Genomic DNA, 24,030 nt, shown 5'->3' with positions numbered 1-24,030 from the left:
CCACCAGCTCCCCGCACTCCCAGTTTACCTCCCTGCCCGAACCCGTCCACCAGACCCATACAAAAAGACATTGCCCCACCCACCCTGAAGCCAACACACATCCTGCATGAAACAGAGAACCCCCCCTCCAAAAAATAGACACAGTTACATTTACATACAAAACCCCCATCCCTGACCCTCAGTTTGAGTCCAATTTCTCGGCTTGCACAAAGGCCCACGCCTCCTCCGGGGACTCGAAATAATGGTGACGGTCCTTGTAGGTGACCCACAGACGCGCCGGCTGCATCATGCCAAACTTCACACTCTGTCTGTGGAGCACCACCTTCGTCCGGTTGTACCCGGCCCTACGCTTAGCCACCTCCGCACTCCAGTCCTGGTAGATCGCACCACCGTGTTCTCCCACTTGCTGCTCCGCTCCTTCTTGGCCCTCCGAAGCACGCACTCCCGGTCAACGAACCGGTGGAACCGCACCAGCACCGCGGCAGCTCCTTCGGCTTGGGCCTCCTTGTCAGTATTCTGTGGGCCCCCTCCAGCTCCAGGGGCCCCTGGAAGGACCCAGCTCCCGTCAGCGAGTTCAACAAAACGACCACATAAGACGCCAGGTCCGACCCCTCCAGCCCCTCTGTGAGGCCCAAGATCCGTAAATATTTCCGCCTAGACCGGTTCTCCATCTCCTCGAACCGCTCCTGCCACTTTTTATGGAGTGCCTCGTGCATCTCCACCTTCCCCGCGACAGCCGCGGCCTCATCCTCCCTTTCGGAGGCCTGCTGCTGCAGCTCCCGGATTGCGGCACCCTGGGCTGTCTGAGTCTCCAGCAGCTTACCGGTGGTAGCCTTCAGCGACTCCAGCAGCTCCACCTTAAGCTCCTGAAAGCAGCGCTGAAGAGTCTCTTGCTGCTCCTGCGCCCACTGCCTCCACTCCTCGAGGGCTCCGCCGGCCGCCATTTTGTTTTCCTTCCCCCGCTTTTCCAGAGGCGCTGCCACCTCTTTTCTGCTCGCCCCACTCCTGGTCCGGACCATAGAACCCATGGGATCTACTGCAGACCCCTTCCCATGTCGGGAATCGTCGATCAAGCATCCCTGGGGGCCCTAAAAAGAGCCCAAAAGTCCGTTTCTAGCGGGAGCTGCCGAACGTGCGGCTTAGCTCCGCATAGCCGCAACCGGAAGTCACCGAGGCCAGAGAATGTTACCCTACGAGTCAGGAATGTAACCAACCTTATTCCATGGTTGCTTGTGGGGAAGTAATTTTCATTCAGCAGTTTTGTTTAGCACACTATTTTTGAAAGAACATATTAGGAGTTCTAAACAGCTGGATTTTCAGTTCAATGACCATTTAAATAATTTAGAAACAAGCATTTTAAAGGGTAGTCATCCTTAGCAACATTCCAAAATTCAAGAATTAGAGAAGTGATTCAGCCAAAGTGTAGAAGTTTAATCACTCAGTGCAGTATTTAAGTGCATTATGAATGTTCTATTGTGTTTGACTCTATGAGCTGAATTTTACAGGTACCCGTAGCCCTCCCGCCCACCCTACCCTCAGGGCCAAGAACAGAGAATATCAGAGCAGGCGAGAGTGTTAAGTTTGCATTAGGCATTTTGGAGTGGCACCTTTATAGCCCAATGAACTGCCTGCCCTACAAGGTGGACAGGCAATTAGGTTGGGAGAGGCGACGAACAAAGAAAGTGTATTTAAAAATAACAGACTGAGTTTACGCATTTACAACAGGGTTCTTGGTGCATATGCAGTAACCATGCTAAAACAAAAATGGCTGCAGCGCTATTCAGGTGAGTTCTATTATTTACAAACTGTGCTAAAACGAAAATGAGCTTTCAAAATTTTTTTTTTTGAGTACCCAATTATTTTTAACCGATTAATGGACCAATTACCCTCCCCGGCACATATTTTTGGGTTGTGGGTGAGACGCATGCAGACACACGGAGAACGTGCAAACTCCACACGCACAGTGACCCGGGGCCGGGATCAAACCCAGGTCCTTGGCGCCATGAGGCAACAGTGCTAACCACTGCACCACTGTGCTGCCCCTGAAAATGTGCTAATTGAACATAGTTTAAACAGTGGGTACCTCTAGTAGTAGTTAGCAGCAATCTGTGGAATTTCTAGCTGTATATTTCAAAGTTTTTGACTTTTCATTCAATAAGGGCAAGTATGATGGTAATAGCATCACAGAGGTGGCAAGTATGATACAATGAGCAAAATAAATAAATAGATTCATCCTATGTAACTGCATTCGTTCAAATTCGCCACATTACCCCGAGAGGCAAAGCAACCGAGTAATTCAAATAGAGGTCTAACTTTATAGTTGCAGCAAATCCGTCACTGCTTTGCTTTGAATAGAGTATGCATTTAACCAACCGTCTGAGTGTACATTGTATATAAAACTTTAAAAAATCATACGTACACAGGTTAATCCTGTTTGCATCATTTTTTCCAGCAATCCTTAAGAAACAGTTCTGTAAATTCTTGCCACAGAAAACATTACAAGCTATTTACTCTACGCACCAATTTATACTTGTTCCATACTCACAGATTCCAGCCAGATGTGAAGTATTCAGATGGACCCAGACCAGTGATTTTCAGTAACATTTCTACCCCGTAAACTATACAAAACATAAAAATACTATTACTGCATAGGTAGGTATTCATTGCAAAACTTAGTATGGATGATTTGAAGTCACAGTTATAGGAAATACATTGATAAATCAAGATGAGCATAACAAGTATCTCTAAATGTTTCTTTTTGACACTGCTCTAGGAAATAAAACTAATAATATTAATAATCTTTATTGTCATAAGTAGGCTGACATTAACACCGCAATGAAGTTACTGTGAAAAGCCCGTAGTCGCCACATTCTGGGGCCTGTTAAAGATTAAAAAGAATGAACGAGGGGCTCCGGTTCGCACCAGGAACTTCTCTCCCGAACCCTTCTGAGAAGTTAGAATGAAAGGGGGAAAAAAGAGAAGAGAAGAAGAAGGGGGGAAAATAAAAGTGAATAAATAAATAAAGAGACAAGGAAAGAGAGAAAGGAAGGTAACCAACCACAACACCCCCCCAACAAAAAAAAGGGGAAATCCAAAGCCCGAGGCAGACGCAGCGAGAGCAGTGGAGCGGGGGGAGGAAGAGCAACCTCAGGATAAGGAACAGCAGCGGGGAAAGAAAGAGAGACAGACAGATGGCTGGAGGAAAGAAAACACCAAGGTGAAGGGGCAGCAAGACGCAAGCAGCAGCAGCGGCGACGGTAAGGCGCATGAGCGCCGGATGCGCAGGCCGGTGGTCCCACAAGACGAGACGGAGGTACAGGCGAGCCTGAAAGGGAAAACAATGGGAGACCAAGTAGCGGAGCGTGAGCAGGACTCAGCGACCAGCATAAAGGAGGTGCTCTGGTTGGAGCTCCAAGCAATGATGAAGGAGACAACACATAAAATGCAGCAGACCATCGAAGGCCTCGAAAGGGAAGTGAAGGCGCAGAAAAAAAACGATTCTGGAGTTGGAGAGGGCCGTCTCGGACCAGAGCGACAGGGTGATAACTCTAGAAGTCGAGGTGAAGAGGTTAGTGACGGCCCAGGGGAGCCTAAGAGGGAAAGTGGAGGACCAGGAAAATAGGTCCAGACCGTAGAACATTAAAATAGTGGGTCTGCCAGAGGGGATAGAGGGCAGAGACCCAACAGGCTACATCACCCAAATGATGGGCAAGCTGGTGGGAAAGGAGGTATTCCCAAACCCACCGGAAATAGACAGGGCGCACAGGTTGCTCTGACCCAAGCCCAAAGCCGGGGACCAGCCCAGAGCAATTATTGCAAAGCTACACCGGTTCCAAGACCGGAAGGGAATCCTAAAGTGGGCCCGGCAAACGAGATCGAGCACATGGGAAGGGAAGACTATGAGGGTGTATCAGGACATTGGGGCAAACCTGGCCAAAAAAAAGGGCTGAATTCAACAAGGCGAAATCAGCACTGCACAAAAGCAAGGTTAAATTTGGGATGTTATACCAAGCCAAACTCTGGGTAACATTTGAGGGGAAAGAGCTGTATTTTAACACCCCAGCGGCAGCTGATGAGTTTGTTCGAGCGAACAAGCTGGGGGAGGAGCACACGCAACTGCAATGAAAGACATGGGAACGGAAAAGGAAGGGAAAACCAGAATAAAGAGCGGAGAACAGACCGCAAACAAGGACAAAGGACTCATGAACTGTGCACATACGTGTTATGCCTTACGCGGGACTGTGCTGTTTTGACTCAGAGCTTGTCTCCTCCCTCAAAACAATGGGGGGGGGGGGAGCGAGGGAAATGAGGGTGAGGAAACCAAACAGGAGGGCGAGACAAGGGCCAGTAGGAGAAAGGTTAAACAGGGCCAGAACTGGGCAAATACTGGGAGGAGGGCCACCGTACTAGCGAGGAGGATCAGCACGGGAGGGCAGGTAGGAAGGAGGGCCGCGACGCCCCTCTCAGGGGAGGGGGAGTGTCTGGCACAAGGACGGGAGGGGGGACGGAAGGGGTGGCAGAACGCGGGGGGGGGGGACAAAAGGACAGGGGCTTGGGGGGGGGGGAGAGGAGTCTGGGGGAGAACGCAGAACAAAAGAGAAGCAAAGAGAAGGGTGAGAAAGTGAAGCAGTACAGACATAGGCCTCGGCAGGCATGTAGCAGGGCGAGGAACCAAGAGGGCGCCGCAAACCACTCGAGAGGGCATCAGGTCTGAGGGAGACCCCGGAGCGCAGGGGTGCACCCGTGTGGCATACACACAGCTGGTGGACACATTCGGTGCCTCCTAGGCAAAGGGAAACCACTGAGCGCTGGGGCCCGACCCCATGGTGAGAACGGTGACCCTGGCCATTTCGGACGGCCCCCTACCAAAGGGAAACCCCGAAGTGCAGGGGTGCGTCCACCAGGTACGTATGGGTGATCCCAAAGGACCGGGGGGGTCAGAACCCCCCCACCAGGATTGTTACCTGGAATGTAAGGGGACTCAATGGCCCAATGAAATGATCCAGAGTGTTCGCCCACCTAAGAAGCCTAAAAGCAAACATAATCTACCTACAAGAGATGCACCTGAGGGAGAAGCACCGACTGCTGGTAAGGAAGGGCTGGGTGGGACAGATGGTCCTCATGCTACGGGACATGGGATAGGGGGGTAGCAATATTTATCAGCAAAAGGACGAGGTTTACAGGAACCAAGACAGTTACGGACCCAGGGGGAAAGTACGTCATGGTCAACGGTGTCCTGGAAGGGGCACCTGACGTACTGGTAAATGTGTACTCTCCCAATTGGGATGACTCAGAATTTATAAAGAAGACCATGGCGGAAATCCCCGTCCTTGACACACACCGACTGATTATGGGGGGGGCGACTTTAACTGCGTGCTGGACCCACTGACCGACCGATCAAACCCCAGAACGGGGAAAACGTCTGCCATGGCTAGGGAGCTAGGGGCCTTCATAGAACAGATGGGGGCGGTGAACCCATGGAGGTTCCTGCACCCGGGAGAAAAGGAATTCTTGTCCTTTTCGCAGGTGCACAAGGTATACACCCGCATTGACTTCTTTGCAGTAGGGAAATTGGTGCTTCCAGGGATCACGGGAACGGACTACTCCGCGATCGTTATCTCCATTATATGAATGTGAGGTTGGAGGCAGGCCGGGCCCAGCGCCCCACATGGAGGCTGGACACGGGCCTCCTGGCCGACAAGGCTTTCTGCCAAAAAATATTGCAGGCCATAGGAGATTACGTTAGTAACAACCAAAGCAGGGAGGTCTCACCCTCCACGTTCTGGGTGGCACTGAAGGCCGTGATCAGAGGAGAGATCATAGCCTACAAGGCAAGCAGAGATAGGGAAGAGAGGGTGGCCAGGCAACAGCTAGTGGACTCCATTCTGGAAGTCGATAGAAAGTACTCCGAGGCCCCGACCTGTAGGGCTGCTGGCGGAGAGGAAAAAGCTGCAAATGGACTTGAACCTGCTATCCACCAGGAAAACAGTGTACCAACTCCGCCAGACACGGGGGACCTTCTATGAACACGGAGACAAGGCTGGCCGCCTATTGGCTCACCAGCTGAGAAAGCAGGCAGCCACGAGGGAAATCGCGCAGGTTAAGGATAACAAAGGCAGACTGGTAACAGACCCAAAGGAGGTCAATCGGGCATTTGAGACCTTCTACCGGGGACTGTACACCTCCGAGCCCCCCAACGGGGATGTGGGATTGAAACAGTTCCTAGACAGACTGGAACTGCCAGTGGTGGGGGAAGTCAGACGGAGGGAGCTGGAAGCACGAATAGACCTGGGAGAAATCATGGAGAGCATCAGCTCCATGCTGGCGGGGAAGGCACCGGGACCCGACAGGTTCCCGGCGGACTTCTACAAAACATTCGCACCAGTCCTGACCAGCCTGGTGGAGAAAGTAAGACAAGACCTTCAACGGCGGGGCTCACTCCCACTCTCCCTGGCGGGAAGAGTACAGAAAATCAAGATGAACGTACTGCAAAGGTTCCTCTTCCTGTTTAGATCCATCCCGATCTTCATCCCCAAGGCCTTTTTCCAAAACATTGACAGGTTAATCATGGCGTTTATGTGGAGGGGGCAAGAACCCAAGAATTCCCAAACCTTAACTGCAAAGAGGGAAAGTCAGAGGGGGCCTGGCTCTGCCGAACCTACAATATTACCACTGGGCAGCAACGGTGGAAAAAGTGAGGGGATGGGTACAAGAACCCGACACGGATTGGGTACAAATGGAGGAGGCATCCTGTAAAGGAACAACCCTCCGGGCCCTGGCTACAGCAGCACTCCCAGCCCCCTCAAGAAGGTACACAACGAGCCCAGTGGTAGCGGCCACGCTGAGAACGTGGACCCAGTTGAGACAACACTTCGGGATAACCAAAATGTCGCTTATGACCCCCATCTGCGGCAACACAGATGCACCCCAGCCATGCTAGATACCATCTTCAAAAGATGGAGGCAGGACGGGGGCACACTGACAGTCGGGGACTTCTACGTAGGGCGCAGACTGGTGACACTGGACAAACTGACGCGGAAGTGGAAACTATCAAGAGGACAGGAATTGAGACATCTCCAAATAAAGCACTTTCTCCGCAAAGAGACAGTAGGGTACTCCGAGGCCCCAGAAAGCACACCACTAGAGGACCTGATAAATACAAGGAGCGAGGGGCGGAATTCTCCGCAAGGCCTGACGCCGTCGTAAAACCCGGAGAGGTTCACGACGGCGTCGGAAGCCTTTCCCGGCCCCCTATTCTCCCCTCCCCAGGGGGATAGGAGGGCCGTACCGGGAAACTCGGCCGCCGGGCCTTGTCCCTGGCTTCAAGGCCCGGCGCGCCAAGAAAGACGGCGCGGCGACGCCTAATGACGTCAGCCGCGCGTGCGTGGGTTGGGCAGCTCAAACCCGCGCATGCGCGGTTGCCGTCTTTCCCCGCAGCTGCCCCGCAAGACGTGGCGGATTGATCTTGCGGGGCGGCGGAGGGGAAAGAGTGCGTCCCCTTGAGACGCCGGCCCCTCCCGAGCATGGTCGTGGTGCTCGATCCCCGATCCGCCCCCCACAGGCCCCACACTTACCTGGCGCGCCATGTTCACGGCAGCAGGAACCAGGTGTGGTTGCCGCCGTCGTGAACAGGTCAGGAACGGCAGGCTGCTCGGCCCATTCGGGCCGGAGAATCATGGGCCGCCGTCTCCGAGCGGCGTGTCGCAAAACCGGACACGCATTTTGGGGGGGTGGGAGAATAGCGGGAGGTGCGGGAGCCCGAACACCACTGGATGGGTCCAGACAAAAATGGGAGGGTGAACTGGGGACAGAGGTGGGATGGGGACTCTGGAGCGAAGCACTCAGCAGAGTGAGCTCCACGTCCTCCTGCGCAAGGCTGAGCCTAATGCAGCTCAAAGTGGTGCACAGAGCGCACCTGACCGGGCTCGGGGGAGGGGACCATGAGAGAAGAGGAAGGGTGCTGAAACCAATGGGAGTGGGGGGGCAGGAGGAAGAAGAGGATATCATAGACCGATCCAGAGGGCAGCAAAATATACATACAGTTAGTCAAATGAAGGACAAAACAAACCTCTCTGCAAAATAAAGCATATTAGCGGGGGCAAGAAAAATGTAATGTATGTAAGTAACAACTGTTTATAAATATGAGAAAAGATTTTAAAAAGATTGAAAAGAATCCTTAATATTGCTATGGAAAACGTATTGCTGCATTAAGCCCTGCAAGTGGTCTAAACCTCAATTTTCAATCATGCATTTCCACAGATGCAAGTACGGCATGTTTCCTTGTATATTGTGGAAGCACAGAATCAATGCTAACTCTCCTCAAAAGCATGTACAGTTCAAAGAATACAATTCATTAAAGAACTGTCAATACAGCAATTGCTTTTCACATAATTCAGCAAAAGTGTTTAAGCTCCATTATTGTTCATGACCTAGATCCACGGTCATTTTGATTAATTTCAAAGACATATCATTAGACTTCTGAGGGAAATTATTCTAAGCCAGGGCATGGGTAAAACCTCAAGGGAGAAATTATATGGCCCTGTCGTGGCAGGGGCGGTAATGGTAGGGCGAAGTAAAGGAAAGCTCTCCCAATAAAAAACTTCAAAAGCAGGTGGCCTACCCACCTATCTTAAATGTGAATAACAGTGTGATGGCAAAGCATTAAGGTGAGAACATTTATTTACAATGGAGCTAAAAAGGAATAATTTTACATTCAGTAAACATTTTTTCTAATCTTCTTTTGTGAGAAAATTTTCCTACATTTTTGTTCTTTCTCTATATAGCTGGGGTGGAATCTTTTGTTTTTAATTTAGAGTACCTAATTATTTTTTTTCCCAATTATGGTGCAATTTAGCATGGTCAATCCACCTACCCTGCACATCTTTGGTTGTGGGGTGAGACCCACGCAGACGCGGGGAGAATGTGCAAACTCCACACGGACAGTGATCCGGGACCGGGATCGAACTGGATCCTCGTAGCCTTGAGGCAGCAGATACTGCGCCACTGTGCAGCCCCTGCTAGGGTGGAATCTTACGTGAAGGATCATTGACTTCCGACTCAGCCCAGACCCATATTTAACAATCAGTAATCCCCTTTATAAATTTAGATTACCCAATTATTTTTTCCAATTAAGGGGCAATTTAGCATGGCCAATCCACCTACTCTGCACATTTTTGGGTTGTGGGGGCGAAACCCACGCAGACACGGGGAGAATGTGCAAACTCCACACGGACAGTGACCCAGAGCCGGGATCGAACCTGGGACCTCAGCGCCGTGAGGCGGTTGTGCTAACCACTAGGCCACCGAGCTGCCCTCTCCCCTTTATAAGTTAAAAAATCTTCATCCTTCAACAAATGACAATACTTACATCTAATAAACAATACCATAAAAGCTTTCTGAACTAACACAACAATACGGTCATATACTGTAGAAGAAATCCTAAAAGCACAATAAAAGCTAGCAGAATTGGAAGATAATTCAATATTAAAAGAAAAGGAACTTACTTGTGAGAAATACAATATAACTCCAGGGCACAATCCTGAGAAAAAAGGCACCATCTACAGCAGGGATAATGTAATCACCCCAAAGAAAACAAAATAAAAAGTCACATTTCAAACTCAGTATTGCATACAAAAGGTGATGATGCATATTTGTATCATGCAATAAATTTGCAGTTCTAGAAATAATTGCTGGGCTACATTTGAACTTTATTTCCTGCATGTAAAACTGATGTTGCCAATTAGCTGTCCAATACAGAAATCACACATAATTTGCATTTTCATTGAAATTTGTGTGGGAGTTTTATGCCTAGTTGGCAAATTAAATTTTTACCCCAATATCTACAATAACAAAAGTTAATTATAAAATTCAACTTGCTCTTCTCATTTATCTACTGAACTTGAAAGGCCAGAAAGTCCCTGATTTGACTCCCCAATTCGGACTGAATAGAATGGTCTCAGTTGAACAGTAAGTGCTTTAATATGAATTCTGTGAGGCCTCTCCCATGTTACTAAGTGTTCAAACTGGCTTGCAACATTCGCTTTCAAGGCACGCACATGAAGAATGGCCACTTAATCAAGGTGCAAGAGGACACCTGAAAACTGTGGAACCTTGGACGCAATGGCTTTGGAAAATGAGGGGAAGGCGGAAAACTGGCACAGAAATTAGGCACAAAAGTAATTTTTAGGCCCAATTTATACAACTGACCTGTTTGGATATCCTGATCAATTTCATATATTTCACATTGAAATGGGATTTACCTCTTTAGATATAATCCAGTCATAGAAAGCACAACCATTAAATTAAACAGACCTGACAACAAAATGGGTGGTATTCTCCATCCCTCCAGACCCGTTTTCTGATACGGCGCCCCCCCGCCGGCAGTGGGATCCTCTGACCCGGGAGCTGGCCAATGGGGTTTCCCATTGGGCCGCCCCCACGCCATCGGCAAATCGGCGAGCTAGAATGCGCTGCCGGCGAAGCGGAGCTTCCCGCCAACAGAGAATCCCGCTGAATTTATCTTATTTACAAAAATGGACTTGTACCTTTGGTCATGAGTGTGTCAGCCAATATCCAAATTCCATTTACCGCAATTACAACATCTGAAATAAAAAGATAAATGTACATAAAATAATTGTTTAACTGCTACAATATAAATATTTTGTTTCAGAAGTTATACATAGAACTGCAAATTCAGTGATCACCCATAAGTCAGTTTTATTTTGTCAACTTGACACATAAAACAATTTCTCTTCATCGGTCATCTGGTCCCTTTGCCATGTTTCAAAAGGTTAACGTTTGGCTAATCAAAACTCCGTGCATATTTCAACGGGAAATATATCCCACTGGCAAAGTATACTATGTATTTAGTGCAATACATCACCTCCATCAGGAAATGTTATTATTTAGATTCCTCCTTCAATCAGGACTAACTGCCTTTGAATTAAGGGCCCCTCCTAGGAGCCACAAGGAAACTAGAGAGGCTTCCTGCATCATGAGTCACCCGCCCCCTGCTGATTAGATACCAATGGTGGTGGCGACGGGGCACAAAGTTTGTTTACAAGCCTCCCCACCTCAGACTTAATAGCAGCAGATGCAGAAAGGTGAGGTGCCGACCCACCCCACCCCGCTTCCAAACTCATCTCCATGGAGGGCATTAGTTAAGCACATCAACTCTTTGGGCATGATATAACCAAATTAAAACAGAGTCCCACGATGAGCATGTTTAGTCAGGTGTTTCTCAGTGCTCGCAACACCGAGAAAGACCATGGTATCTATCGGAACTTGATTGCCCCTGGGGCTCCACTCACTGGAACTCCTCAGTGCAGGAAGAGATCGGGTGGCACCCTGGCAGGGTACCACTTAGAGTACTGCTGTTGGATTTGTAAATAAAAGGAATTCTGGTGATGGGACTTCTGCCTCCGTGGATGTATTACACAAACTTCTTCTAACTTCTGGGTTAATATTGCAAAGAACGAGACCGAACCTCTCAGCCCCCATAACCTCTGACCCCTAGTAGAGTCCCCGCCCCCACCAACTAACCACCCCCATGATGCTCTCCATTCTCTAAGCCCCCATGGAATTTTCCCGCAAGCACGGGACTCCTCCTCCGGGCCTTTTATTACCTCCACATCTGCCTGAGTCCAGAACCCCCCCCCCCCTCCCTCTCCACATTACAGGTCCAACCCTCACCTCCCCACTACCCCCCCCCCCCCCCCCCCCCCCCCCCCTCAGCAGGTGCAACACGACACAGTTGGAGCACCCCCACCAAACATGCCTGATCCTCCTTCCCCCGTCCCCAAGGTCCAATGCTACGCTCTCCCCCTCCCCCAATCTCAAGAGGTTAAATACCTGACCATTCCCAAGGCCAGAGTTGGAAGGTCAGGCGAGACAGGCACAAAGTAAATTTACCTCAATCAATTGGGCACAGAGTTCCAATCTGACACTGATTGCCACACCAGGGAGTTATGGCCCATTGTTTAATAATATAGATTTATTTTGTGAATATAAACTACCAGACTGCACAGCGGCAAAACAAATACCGTACATCTTTGCCACAACTAGATTTTGATCAGCATCAAATAATGAGGGATGTGTTCATGTAGTCAGTTTTATACAGAAAAATGTCTTACTATATTTGTTCTGACAGTCATTACAAAATCAATAGAAATTACTATGAGAAAGAAATATGAGAAAAGTTAAGGCCATGAACTTAAGTAGGGACAAATATTTTCAGACATGCTACACACGAGTAACTGCACTCCTATAGCTATAGAGAGAACACCCTAAAATCATAATACTATTCCAACAAAGCTTCATTAGACCCTAATTAATGAGTTGATCCTTAATTACAAATTTTCCAGCATGATTAAGCAGGACAAACTGACGAAGAAATTCATTTACTCACACATGGCATATTGGAATGCTTTGGACTTCACAAGGATATTAATTCCTACAAAAGTAGAAAATAATCACAGGATTTATAATTCACATCATAAATTATTACAGCCTCTTTTTCGACGTTTCAAGGTCTCCACATAATAACATACCATCTGTACTTTGGTCTGATTTAATTATTGAAACTATTCAAATTATATTAGAAAGTAGGATACCAAGGTGCCTGGGATACTGTGACCCGCAGGATCCCATCTAAGCTGCCAACCCTGATTTGGTCATTCATTGCTCTCCTTCATTACTGCTGTATCAAAATAATACACCTCCTTGCCTATCAGCATTGTGAGAGCAGCTTTGACACATACACTGTAGAAGTTCAAGTAGAATATCCACTGCCATCTTCTCAGGACAACAAGTGATAGGCAATAAATGCCAGCAAAGCCTATCATCCTGAGAGTTAACTTTCTAAAAGCGCTGAAAAAAAGGAGCAAATTTTGAATTTATTTTTGGGCTCAGATGATGTAATTAGCCATAAAACTAAACCTATTAGAAGGTTTACCCAAGCCTTGAGATTAATGTAAGCGTTATAATCGTTAGGATTTACAATGTATAAATTTAAATTAATTGAACATCAAGTTAAAATTAAGGTTGGAATTAAATTCATTGAAGTTCCTGAAAAGTCATTGTGATCATTTTGTATTTCTAAAACTGATTAATAGATTGGTTTGCATGAGCCTGGTTATTTCATTATGTAATGCATGATAATAGTTAATTGTACCTTTAAATATAAGAAATGGAGTATGTGGAAGGTCATAAAACCAATAATCTCCACTTCTTTTTGCCTAAGGAGAGAAAACAGCAATATCTAAATGTAATCAATTGCAGTACATGTTGGTTTTACTTTGTTCAGCAGTACAGTCAATGTTAGGATGGTAAATAAATGATTTAACACAAAGAATAACCAATAGGATTAGTTCACTGTGGGGAGTTACATATAAAAGAGGATGGACTGAAGAATTGGGCCGACTACATTATAACTCTAGGGATGACTTACACTCACTCTCAACCCTGGCATTGAGAATTTACAATGTTAAAATCTATAGAATTAAATTATCTCCTGTTTTGTGCTGTTCCATTACCCAAGGCTTTTTATGCTTTACCTTGCCTCCAAAATGAGGCAATAATGTAAAATCACATACCTTTGCTACAATCTTCTTTAAACATTGAATATAGTTTACTTTTGAATAGACCCACAGTTCATTGGGGGAAAACACTGAGACACCAGCCCACAAGCCAAGTACCATTTAATTTTTTAATTGGATTTTGACATCAAATTTGTACCAGCATTATGCAGATTCACTGCATTAATTACAGTACAAAGTAGGGAAATTGCACTCCTATCCAGTTGCTTAGCATTTACCAATAACCAGGTTAGTGCTCAGTTTAGTGTGATACAGAAAACAAATTGTAAAATTTCCACATTACTTACTTTCCATTTTAATCCAGCAACTTCATAGAAGTTGTAAAAATCTTCTATTCTGTGGGATAGATAGTTACTTTAAATACATATATTCTTCACATACTTGAAACCCTAGCAGGCACAATGTCTACAAAAGGTATTCTGGAATAAATTAATTTCAAAAAAAGGAAAATATTTTGAAAAAGAATCAGGGCAAAAAGTCTGAATATCCTTACCCAAGTAACTCAGTATTGTTTTTCTTCAGTGCTTTGAAGACAAGATATTTATTTCTAGCGCTCATTCTCGGAGAGTAGAATCTCATTAAGCCTTCAAACTGTTTGAAGGAAATGCCATTAGGCCTCTGCAATAAAGATTAATCACATAAGATACTCATAAGACTGTTACACATCTGTCAAATGTTGATTGTGCATTGAGTTTCTCTACAAGTAACTGGAGTGACACTGATCATGAAAGTTCCACGTTACATCCAGGTCTACATGCTGAATGACTTCTCAGTGGGGGAAGCACTGAGCTCCAACAAATGGCTTCAAAAACCCTTTAGTTGGTATGAAAAAAATAAAGGGCTCGATTCTCCGCCCCGCACGCCGGGTGGGACAACAGTGGGAGGGCCTCCCGACATTTTTCACGCCCTCCCGCTATTCTCCCCCCCATGCCCGACTCACGCCACGAATCGCCGCTCGTCGTTTTTTTACGGCGAACGGCGATTTTCTGAGGCCGATGGGCCGAGCGGCCGGGCCTTCACGCCCGTTTCAACACGGCAGCAAACACACCTGCTCGCTGCTGTCGTGAAACAGGCGCCAGATGCCCGTTTGGGGCATCTAGAGGCCCGATTCGCACGGGAGCACCATGACTGTGCTCGGGAGGGGACAGGCCCGCGATCGGTGCCCATCGATCGTCGGGCCAGCGTCCAAAACAGACGCACTCTTTCTCCTCCGCCGCCCGGCAAGATCAAGCTGCCACGTCTTGCCGGGCGGCTGAGGAGAAAGACGCCAACTGCGCATGCACGGGTTGGCGTTGTCCAACCTGCGCATGCGCGGCTGACGTCATCGGCCACGTCAGCCGCTGTGACGCTTGACGTGCGGGGCCGTGCTCCTAGCCCCGCCCGGGAGGAGAATCGGCCCCGGAAGTGGCCGTGAAGGCTGCCGTGGGTCACGGCTTGTCCCACGGCAGCCTTTACGATTCTCTGCATTTGCGGAGAATCTCCCCCAAAGAGTTTCTGATTGCTATCCAGAAACTACTGCTTTAATTACAATTATGTAGATATGGTCAAGGCTCACAAATGAATAAAGTGCACTTAAATTAAGTAATGGAGGCACCCAGTTATGGAATTATAAGCCAGGAAGACGTTCATGTCTTCAGAACAGGAGAACATTAAAAAAAAAATTAATTAAAGGGATTTGGGCTTCGTGAGCTAGACCAGCATTTACTGCCCATCCCTAATGGCCCTTGAAAAGGAGGATGCTGAGCTGCCTTCTTGAACCGCCGCTGTGGTGTAGGTGCACTCTTCAAATTCCAGGATTTTGACCCAGCGACAGTGAAGGAACAGCGATATCGTAGAATCCCTACAGTGCAGGAGGCCATTTGACCCCATCGAATCTGTACTGACCCTTCAAAAGAGCACTCTACCCATATCCACTCCTCCGTACAGCCCGCTCTATCCCCGCAACCCCATAACCGAACCCAATAATCCTTGAATACTATGGCTCAATTTAGCATGGCCAATCCACCTAACCTGCACATCTTTGAACAGTGGGAGGAAATCCATGCAGACATGGGGAGAACGTACAAACTCCACATAGACAGTGACCCGAGGCCAGAATTCAACTTGGTGTCTGGCACTGTGAGGCAGCCGTCCTAACAACTACCACCATGCTGCCCATGTCAGGAAGGCGAATGGCTTGAAGGGCAGCTTCTAGGTGGTCGTATTCCCATGTATCAGCTGCCCATGTCTTTTCAGATAGTGATGGTTCTGGGGTTTGGAAGGTACAGTCTAAGGAGAGTTGGTGAGTTTATGCAGTGCATTTTGTAGGTGGGGTGCCAATCAAGCGAGCTACTTTGTCCTGGGTGGTGTCTAACTTTATGAATATTGTTGGAGCTGCACCCATTCAGGCAAGGGGAGAATATTCCATCGCAATCCTGACTTATGCCTTCTAGCTTGTTGACTGGCATTGGGGAGTTAGGAGCCGAGTTACTCGCTGCAGGATTCTTAGCCTCTGACCTACTCTCATAGATACAATATTTATATGGCTTGTCCAGTTTACTTTCTGGTCAACGGTAATCCCCAGGATATTGATAGTGGAAGATTCAGCAATGGGAATGATATTGCGTGTCAAGGGGTGATGTTTAGATTCCCTCTTGTTGGAGACCCCCTCCCTGCATTGTGTACAGGAAATCATGATTTTAATGTATAATACCACTCGCTTAACAAAACCTAAGCAAACGTTTGTGGAGTACTCACCCTTTTGCTGACCAGAAGGCGGAAAGCATGTTCTATTGCTAATCGTTTGTGCAAAAGGAGTGATTTGAACTTCTTCTTTTCAACATCATTAAATGTATCAAACACCACAGCAAGAAGCTGGAAAATTGTGAACAAAATACTAGTTAATAATAAAACCATGTGCAAGATAAATTCACAATTAATTAATTAATAGATTTTTAATTACATCAATATATATTCTCAATTTCTGATTAATGTTATTCAAAAACATACCAGATTCATGATGAAGTAGAGTTCAATGGATAAATACACAATGAAGAATACACAGGACCAAGGATTTTTGGAATAAGCTGGCATCATCACATCTGGAAAACTATAGAATTTTACTTTTTAAGAAAATATAAAAGACAACTGTTTCAGCTTGCACCTCCCCCACCCCTATTCCAACATTCTCCTTTGTTCCTCCCTCATCTCCTCCAGTCAGTGACTCATGTTAGAATTCAATTCTAAGGGAACCAAGAGTCAACCTTCTGAGACACCAATGGGTTATTCCTGATACATGATTCAGTACTGCTACATGACTACAGGGGACATCACAGTCAAATGTGAGTTCCCCAGGTCCAGTATTTCCGCCGAAGGTTCCTAGAAAGAGAACCTCGCCTGAGGTTTCCTTTCTGGATCGGACCGCAGTGTTCCCAACGGCTTCCCATTTAAGATCAGCTAAACCAATTTATAAGAACTACGAGCAGGAGTAGTCCATATGGCCCCTCGAGCCTGCTCCGCCATTCAATGAGATCATGGCTGATCTTTTGTGGACTCAGCTCCACTTTCCGGCCCGAACACCATAACCCTTAATCCCTTTATTCTTCAAAAAACTATCTATCTTTATCTTAAAAACATTTAATGAAGGAGCCTCAACTGCTTCACTGGGCAAGGAATTCCATAGATTCACAATCCTTTGGGTGAAAAAGTTCCTCCTAAACTCAGTCCTAAATCTACTTCCCCTTATTTTGAGGCTAGGCCCCTAGTTCTGCTTTCACCTGCCAGTGGAAACAGCCTGCCCGCATCTATCCTATCTATTCCCTTCATAATTATATATGTTTGTATAAAATCCCCCCTCATCCTTCTAAATTCCAATGAGTACAGTCCCAATCTATTCAACCTCTACTCGTAATCCAACCCCTTCAGCTCTGGGATTAACCTAGTGAATCTCCTCTGCACACCCTCCGGCACCAGTAAGTCTTTTATCAAGTAAGGAGACCAAAACGGAACACAATACTCCAGGTGTGGCCTCACTAACACCTTATATAATTGCAGCATAACCTCCCTAGTCTTAAACTCCATCTCTCTAGCAATGAAGGACAAAATTCCATTCACCTTCTTAATCACCTGTTGCACCTGTAAACCAACTCTTTGCGACTCATGCACTAGCACACCCAGGACTCTCTGCACAGCAGCATGCTTTAATATTTTCTCATTTAAATAATAATTCCTTTTGCTGTTATTCCTACCAAAATGGATAGCCTCACATTTGTCAACATTGTATTCCATCTGCCAGACCCTAGCCCATTCACTTAACCTATCCAAATCCCTCTGCAGACTTCCGGTATCCTCTGCACTTTTTGCTTTACCACTCATCTTAGTGTCGTCTGCAAACTTGGACACATTGCCCTTGGTCCCCAACTCCAAATCATTTATGTAAATTGTGAACAATTGTGGGCCCAACACTGATCCCTGAGAAACCAGAGAAACACCCATTAATCCCCATTCTTTGCTTTCTATTAATTAACCAATCCTCTATCCAGCTACTACTTTACCCTTAATGCCATGCATCTTTATCTTATGCAGCAACCTTTTGTGCGGCACCTTGTCAAAAACTTTCTGGAAATCCAGATATACCACATCCATTGGCTCCCCGTTATCTACCGCTCTGGTAATGTCCTCAAAAAATTCCACTAAATTAGTTAGGCACGACCTGCCCTTTATGAACCCATGCTGCGTCTGCCCAATGGGACAATTTCCATCCAGATGCCTCGCTATTTCTTCCTTGACGATAGATTCCAGCATCTTCCCTACTACCAAAGTTAAGCTCACTGGCCTATAATTACCCGCTTTCTGACTACCTCCTTTTTTAAACAGTGGTGTCACGTTTGCAAATTTTCAATCCGCCGGGACCAGATCAGAGTCTTGTGAATTTTGGTAAATTATCACTAGTGCATTTACACTTTCCCTAGCCATCTCTTTAAGCACTCTGGGATGCATTCCATCAGGGCCAGGAGACTTGTCTACCTTTAGCCCCATTAGCTTGCCCATCACTACCTCCTTAGTGATAACAATCATCTCAAGGTCCTCACCTGTCATAGCCTCATTTCTATCAGTCACTGGCATGTTATTTGTGTCTTCCACTGTGAAGACCGACCCAAAAAACCTGTTCAGTTCCTCAGCCATTTCCTCATCTCCCATTATTAAATCTCCCTTCTCATCCTCTAAAGGACCAATATTTACCTTATCCACTCTTTTTTGTTTTATATATTTGTAGAAACTTTTACTATATGTTTTTATATTCTGAGCAAGTTTTCTCTCATAATCTATCTTACTCTTTATAGCTTTTTTAGTAGCTTTCTGTTGCCCCCTAAAGATTTCCCAGTCCTCTAGTTTCCCACTAATCTTTGCCACTTTGTATGCTTAAGTCAGGGATCGAACTTGGGGCCTTTCTAGTTTATCTTGGTACCACATCTGGCAATGCACCCAGCCAGTGAACTGAAATGGCATGGTAATTCTCTTAAACCAATATGGATTAGAGAAATATTTGAGCCAAATGAGGAATTGTTCATATAATTTTCTTTCCTGATGTGAAATTCTGCCTCAGCTTGACAGTACCAATTCATCAGGTTAGAAGTTACAGACGCAAAACTACATCTTCCATCCCTCCACTTCTTCCTCATACTTAATGGCAAAAGCTCCTCGCACCTCAACATACTATGCCACCATCCTACATTTAAACAGCCTGTGATAATGATATAGAGCAATGGTTTGGAATTTTACCACATGCTACATGAATGTAACTTACTCTAGCAACTAATCGTAAAAAGGGCAACAAAACCATTTCACTCTTTAAAGCCCTTTCTCTGGGAGTAACCATTGTTTTATTTTATTTGTTGTTGGGATGTGGGCTTCGCTAGCTGGGCCAGCATTTATTGCCCATCCCTGAGGGTATTTAAGAGTCAACCACATCGCTGTGAATCTGGAGTCACGCATTGGCCAGAAGGATTTCCAAGTAGGGAAATTAGTGGGTTTTCATAAAATTCAACAATGGTTTCATGGTTTTCTTTCAATTTTTAATTCCAGATATTTATTGAATTCAAATTTCACCATCTGCCATGGCGGGATTTGAAGCTGGGTCCTCAGAGTCTACTCTGGGTTTCTGGATTACTAGTCCAGCGATAATACCACTATGTCACCATAAGAATTTTGATTCTATTGTTCAATTGGAATATTGTGTACACTCACTTAGCTGTCGTTAAGAGAACAAACAAACTGACAAGGCTATCTTCTGGAGTGCTGAAATACTGCAAGCAGAAAACAAAATAGCATTGTCAGAAAAACTGAACATTATAATCACTTTCTAACAAATTGAAAACATCATACCTTTATGTATATATTTTTCTTAATATTTCTGCTATTTAAGAAACTGGGAAATTAATAGAGATAATAAAGATAAAAATGATCATACATCTTGGAAATTTTTAGCTGATCAGAGAACCAATAAGGATTTTTAAAAAATTCATTTACGGGATGTGGGCGTCGCTGGTTAGGCCATCCCTTGTAAAGAGTAGAACATGCCTCATGAACGTGATTGAAAGTTTTGAAGGAGTGACTAAAGCATTGGGCAGGGGAATGTCTGTGGATGCTATATATATGGACTTGAAAAAGGCATTCGATAGAGCACCCTCTTAATAGCATTTAACTAATGATGAAGCTCACGGACCTGAAGGCAAATTATTGACTTGGTCAGCGAATTGGTGGACTGACAGAAGACAGAGGCCGAGATTTTATTAGCACACCGCGTGTCCCAACATTAGAACCAAATGTGGGTTCTGAACCCATGTGGCACACAGCGGCGCAACGTGGGCAATTTTTCCAGTGAATCCCACTTAAGAGGCCACCGTAGGACAGCGGCCTACCCTTCGAAGTTCTCTTTCAACCTTCGCAATCAGACAGCCAAAAGCTCTGTAGCGCCATCAATAGCAAAGGCCGCTGCTTAGGTAACAAGGACAGGGCGTCTCTATGTTGAGGTGTCTTCGAAGCGCTGCAGGAAATATTGTAGATGCACCAGGGGCTGGCTGGCTGGCTGGCCCCAGTGTTTCGAGGACATACCCCTCTAGTGATGATGTTGGTTCCCAGGGGCAACCACTGTCATCACTTCTTGCTGGCAGGTTGTCTTGATGCAGCTGGTGGATTCCACAGATGGTGATGGGAGTGCTTTCCGACATTGGTAAAATGCTGGCAGGATGGTAAAATGGCTGACAATAGGACAATTAATTGCTTAATTAGCCGCCAGCCTCCAGAGTTACTGCCATTTCCACTACTGGAAGGAGTCCATGTCGGTCGAAACATATTGGATATCTCTCCCAAAGCCTTTCTATCACCGTTCCCATCTCCCAGCCCGTCTCCAAAGAGCTGGTAAATTTCAGCCAGAGAGTCGTTCTGGCTACCATGCCTTAAAAAGGATATATTTGCTCAGAAGAGAGTGCAAAGTAGATTTAACAGCTGGACTCCATGGGTTAAAGTACAATGTGAGATTACATCAACTCTAGAATCTAGGAAATTGAGGAGTGCTTTGATCAAAGTTTTCTAGTATTAATGGGATCTGAGGATAGCGAGAAAGAAAGGGGGCAAAATTCTCCGACCCCCAGCAGGGTCGGAGAATCGCCCGGGGCCGCCGAAAATCCCACCCCCGCCATGTCCAGAATTTTCCCACCCGCAAGACGTCGGCGTGCCGCCATTCCCGCCGCCCGCCTCGGAGAATGGCGGGGGCCGGCGGGAGGCTACGGGTTTCTGTTCTGCCGTTATTCTCCGGCCCGGATGCGCCGCATTCCCGCCGACGTGGCCACGGGTCACGTCGGCGTTAATCACAACAGGTATTTAACGGCGTCAACCAGTGCTGATGGTTGACGCCGTTCATCGTGGAGGTGGGAGATCACAGAGTGCGAGTGCCGGTGGGTTGGGGGCGGGGGGGGGGAAGATCACAGAGTGCGAGTGCCGGTGGGTTGGGGGGGGGGAGAGGGAGAGATCACAGAGTGCGAGTGCCGGTGGGTTGGGGGGGAGAGGGAGAGATCACAGAGTGCGGGTGCCGGTGGGTTGGGGGGAGAGGGAGAGATCACAGAGTGCGGGTGCCAGTGGGTTGGTGGGTTGGGGGGAGAGGGAGAGAGATCACAGAGTGTGAGTGCCAGTGGGTTGGTGGGTTGGGGGGGCGGGGGCGGGGATCACAGAGTGCGAGTGCCGGTGGGTTGGGGGGGAGAGGGAGAGAGAGAGAGAGATCACAGAGTGCGGGTGCCGGTGGGTTGGGGGGAGAGGGAGAGAGAGAGAGAGAGATCACAGAGTGCGGGTGCCGGTGGGTTGTGGGGGGGAGAGAGAGAGATCACAGAGTGCGGGTGCTGGTGGGTTGGGGGAGAGGGAGAGATCACAGAGTGCGGGTGCCGGTGGGTTGGGGGGGAGAGAGAGATCACAGAGTGCGGGTGCCGGTGGGTTGGGGGGGGAGAGAGAGATCACAGAGTGCGGGTGCCGGTGGGTTGGGGGGGAGAGAGAGATCACAGAGTGCGGGTGCCGGTGGGTTGTGGGGGGGAGAGAATGAGATCACAGAGTGCGGGTGCCGGTGGGTTGGGGGGAGAGGGAGAGATCACAGAGTGCGGGTGCCGGTGGGTTGGGGGGAGAGGGAGAGATCACAGAGTGCGAGTGCCGGTGGGTTGTGGGGGGGGGAGAGAGAGAGATCACAGAGTGCGAGTGCCGGTGGGTTGTGGGGGGGGAGAGATCACAGAGTGCGGGTGCCGGTGGGTTGTGGGGGGGGAGAGAGAGAGATCACAGAGTGCGAGTGCCGGTGGGTTGGGGAAGAAAGAGATCACAGAGTGCGGGTGCTGGTGGGTTGGGGGGAGAGGGAGAGAGAGAGATCACAGAGTGCGGGTGCCGGTGGGTTGGGGGAGAGGGAGAGATCACAGAGTGCGGGTGCCGGTGGGTTGGGGGGGGGGGGGGAGAGAGAGAGATCACAGAGTGCGAGTGCCGGTGGGTTGGGGAAGAAAGAGATCACAGAGTGCGGGTGCTGGTGGGTTGGGGGGAGAGGGAGAGAGAGAGATCACAGAGTGCGGGTGCCGGTGGGTTGGGGGAGAGGGAGAGATCACAGAGTGCGGGTGCCGGTGGGTTGGGGGGGGGGGGGGGGGAGAGAGAGAGATCACAGAGTGCGAGTGCCGGTGGGTTGGGGAAGAAAGAGATCACAGAGTGCGGGTGCTGGTGGGTTGGGGGGAGAGGGAGAGAGAGAGATCACAGAGTGCGGGTGCCGGTGGGTTGTGGGGGGGGAGAGAGAGAGATCACAGAGTGCGAGTGCCGGTGGGTTGGGGAAGAAAGAGATCACAGAGTGCGGGTGCCGGTGGGTTGGGGGAGAGGGAGAGATCACAGAGTGGGGGTGCCGGTGGGTTGGGGGAGAGGGAGAGATCACAGAGTGCGAGTGCCGGTGGGTTGGGGGGAGAGGGAGAGATCACAGAGTGCGGGTGCCGGTGGGTTGGGGGAGAGGGAGAGATCACAGAGTGCGGGTGCCGGTGGGTTGGGGGAGAGGGAGAGATCACAGAGTGCGAGTGCCGGTGGGTTGGGGGAGAGGGAGAGATCACAGAGTGCGAGTGCCGGTGGGTTGGGGGGAGAGGGAGAGATCACAGAGTGCGGGTGCCGGTGGGTTGGGGGAGAGGGAGAGATCACAGAGTGCGAGTGCCGGTGGGTTGGGGGAAGAAAGAGATCACAGAGTGCGGGTGCCGGTGGGTTGGGAGGGGGGGGCCTCTTTTGTGTAGTCACGCTGGGAGGTGTTGATTATGTTGCCCGACGTCAGCGGGTGACGCCGACATGAATGGCGTAACGCCGCTGCTGGCCCCTTCGGGCCCGGAGAATACGCGATGTTTCGCGGGGCCCGACGCCGGAGTCATCAGCGCCGCTTTTGGCGCCGGGTCCTGGGCATCGCGACGGTCACCGGAGAATTTCGCCCAGGATTTCTACTGGCCAGGGTGTCTAGGTCTAGGGGATATAGTTTAAAGTATAGCGCCGAGCCATTCAGCAGTGACGTTGGAAAAGGGGGGTAGATGCAAAAGGGGGTAGAAGTTTAGAAATCTCATCTGTAAACACAAGATGACATGAGGTAATTTGTTAATTTTAAATTTGTGATTGGCAGATTTTGCTAACCTCACGGAATTAGGGGGCTTTTCACAGTAACTTCATTGCAGTGTTAATGTCAGCCTACTTGTGACAATAAAGATTATTATTATTATATGGGGGAAAAGCAGTCGGGTTAGCCATGTCTGATTGAATGGTGGAACAAGCTCAAGGAGCCTGTTCCTAAAACATACTTATTACAAACTTGATTCAAACAATTTACCTCAAATTAATGTATCAAACAAAATATTACAAATAATTTCTTAAAAATTAGGGTGAATAAACAAAGAACAAAGAAAAGTACAGTGCAGGA

General features: G+C 47.9%; 1 protein-coding gene across 3 annotated transcripts in view; it reads right to left on the bottom strand.

Moving 5' to 3' along the window:
- Positions 1 to 24,030, bottom strand: part of tpcn1 (two pore segment channel 1) — a 146,057-nt gene that overhangs the window by 33,756 nt on the left and 88,271 nt on the right. For all 3 annotated transcript variants that reach the window (XR_005459927.1, XM_038790554.1, XM_038790543.1), the window contains exons 8-17: positions 19,821 to 19,879; positions 16,584 to 16,683; positions 16,332 to 16,448; positions 14,089 to 14,213; positions 13,883 to 13,931; positions 13,172 to 13,235; positions 12,407 to 12,451; positions 10,545 to 10,601; positions 9,504 to 9,557; positions 2,546 to 2,618 (exon numbers count right to left, since the gene is read on the bottom strand). Coding sequence is in view for 2 of the 3 variants with exons in the window: in XM_038790554.1 (XP_038646482.1) it covers positions 2,546 to 2,618; positions 9,504 to 9,557; positions 10,545 to 10,601; positions 12,407 to 12,451; positions 13,172 to 13,235; positions 13,883 to 13,931; positions 14,089 to 14,213; positions 16,332 to 16,448; positions 16,584 to 16,683; positions 19,821 to 19,879 (743 nt within the window). In the remaining variant the exon portion in view is untranslated. The remainder of the gene's footprint in view (positions 1 to 2,545; positions 2,619 to 9,503; positions 9,558 to 10,544; positions 10,602 to 12,406; positions 12,452 to 13,171; positions 13,236 to 13,882; positions 13,932 to 14,088; positions 14,214 to 16,331; positions 16,449 to 16,583; positions 16,684 to 19,820; positions 19,880 to 24,030) is intronic.

This window comes from Scyliorhinus canicula, chromosome 1 (assembly GCF_902713615.1).
Source record: "Scyliorhinus canicula chromosome 1, sScyCan1.1, whole genome shotgun sequence".
Lineage (NCBI taxonomy): Eukaryota > Metazoa > Chordata > Chondrichthyes > Carcharhiniformes > Scyliorhinidae > Scyliorhinus > Scyliorhinus canicula.
Note: the sequence above shows the minus strand (reverse complement) of the source record. Positions and strands in the feature narration are given on the sequence as shown.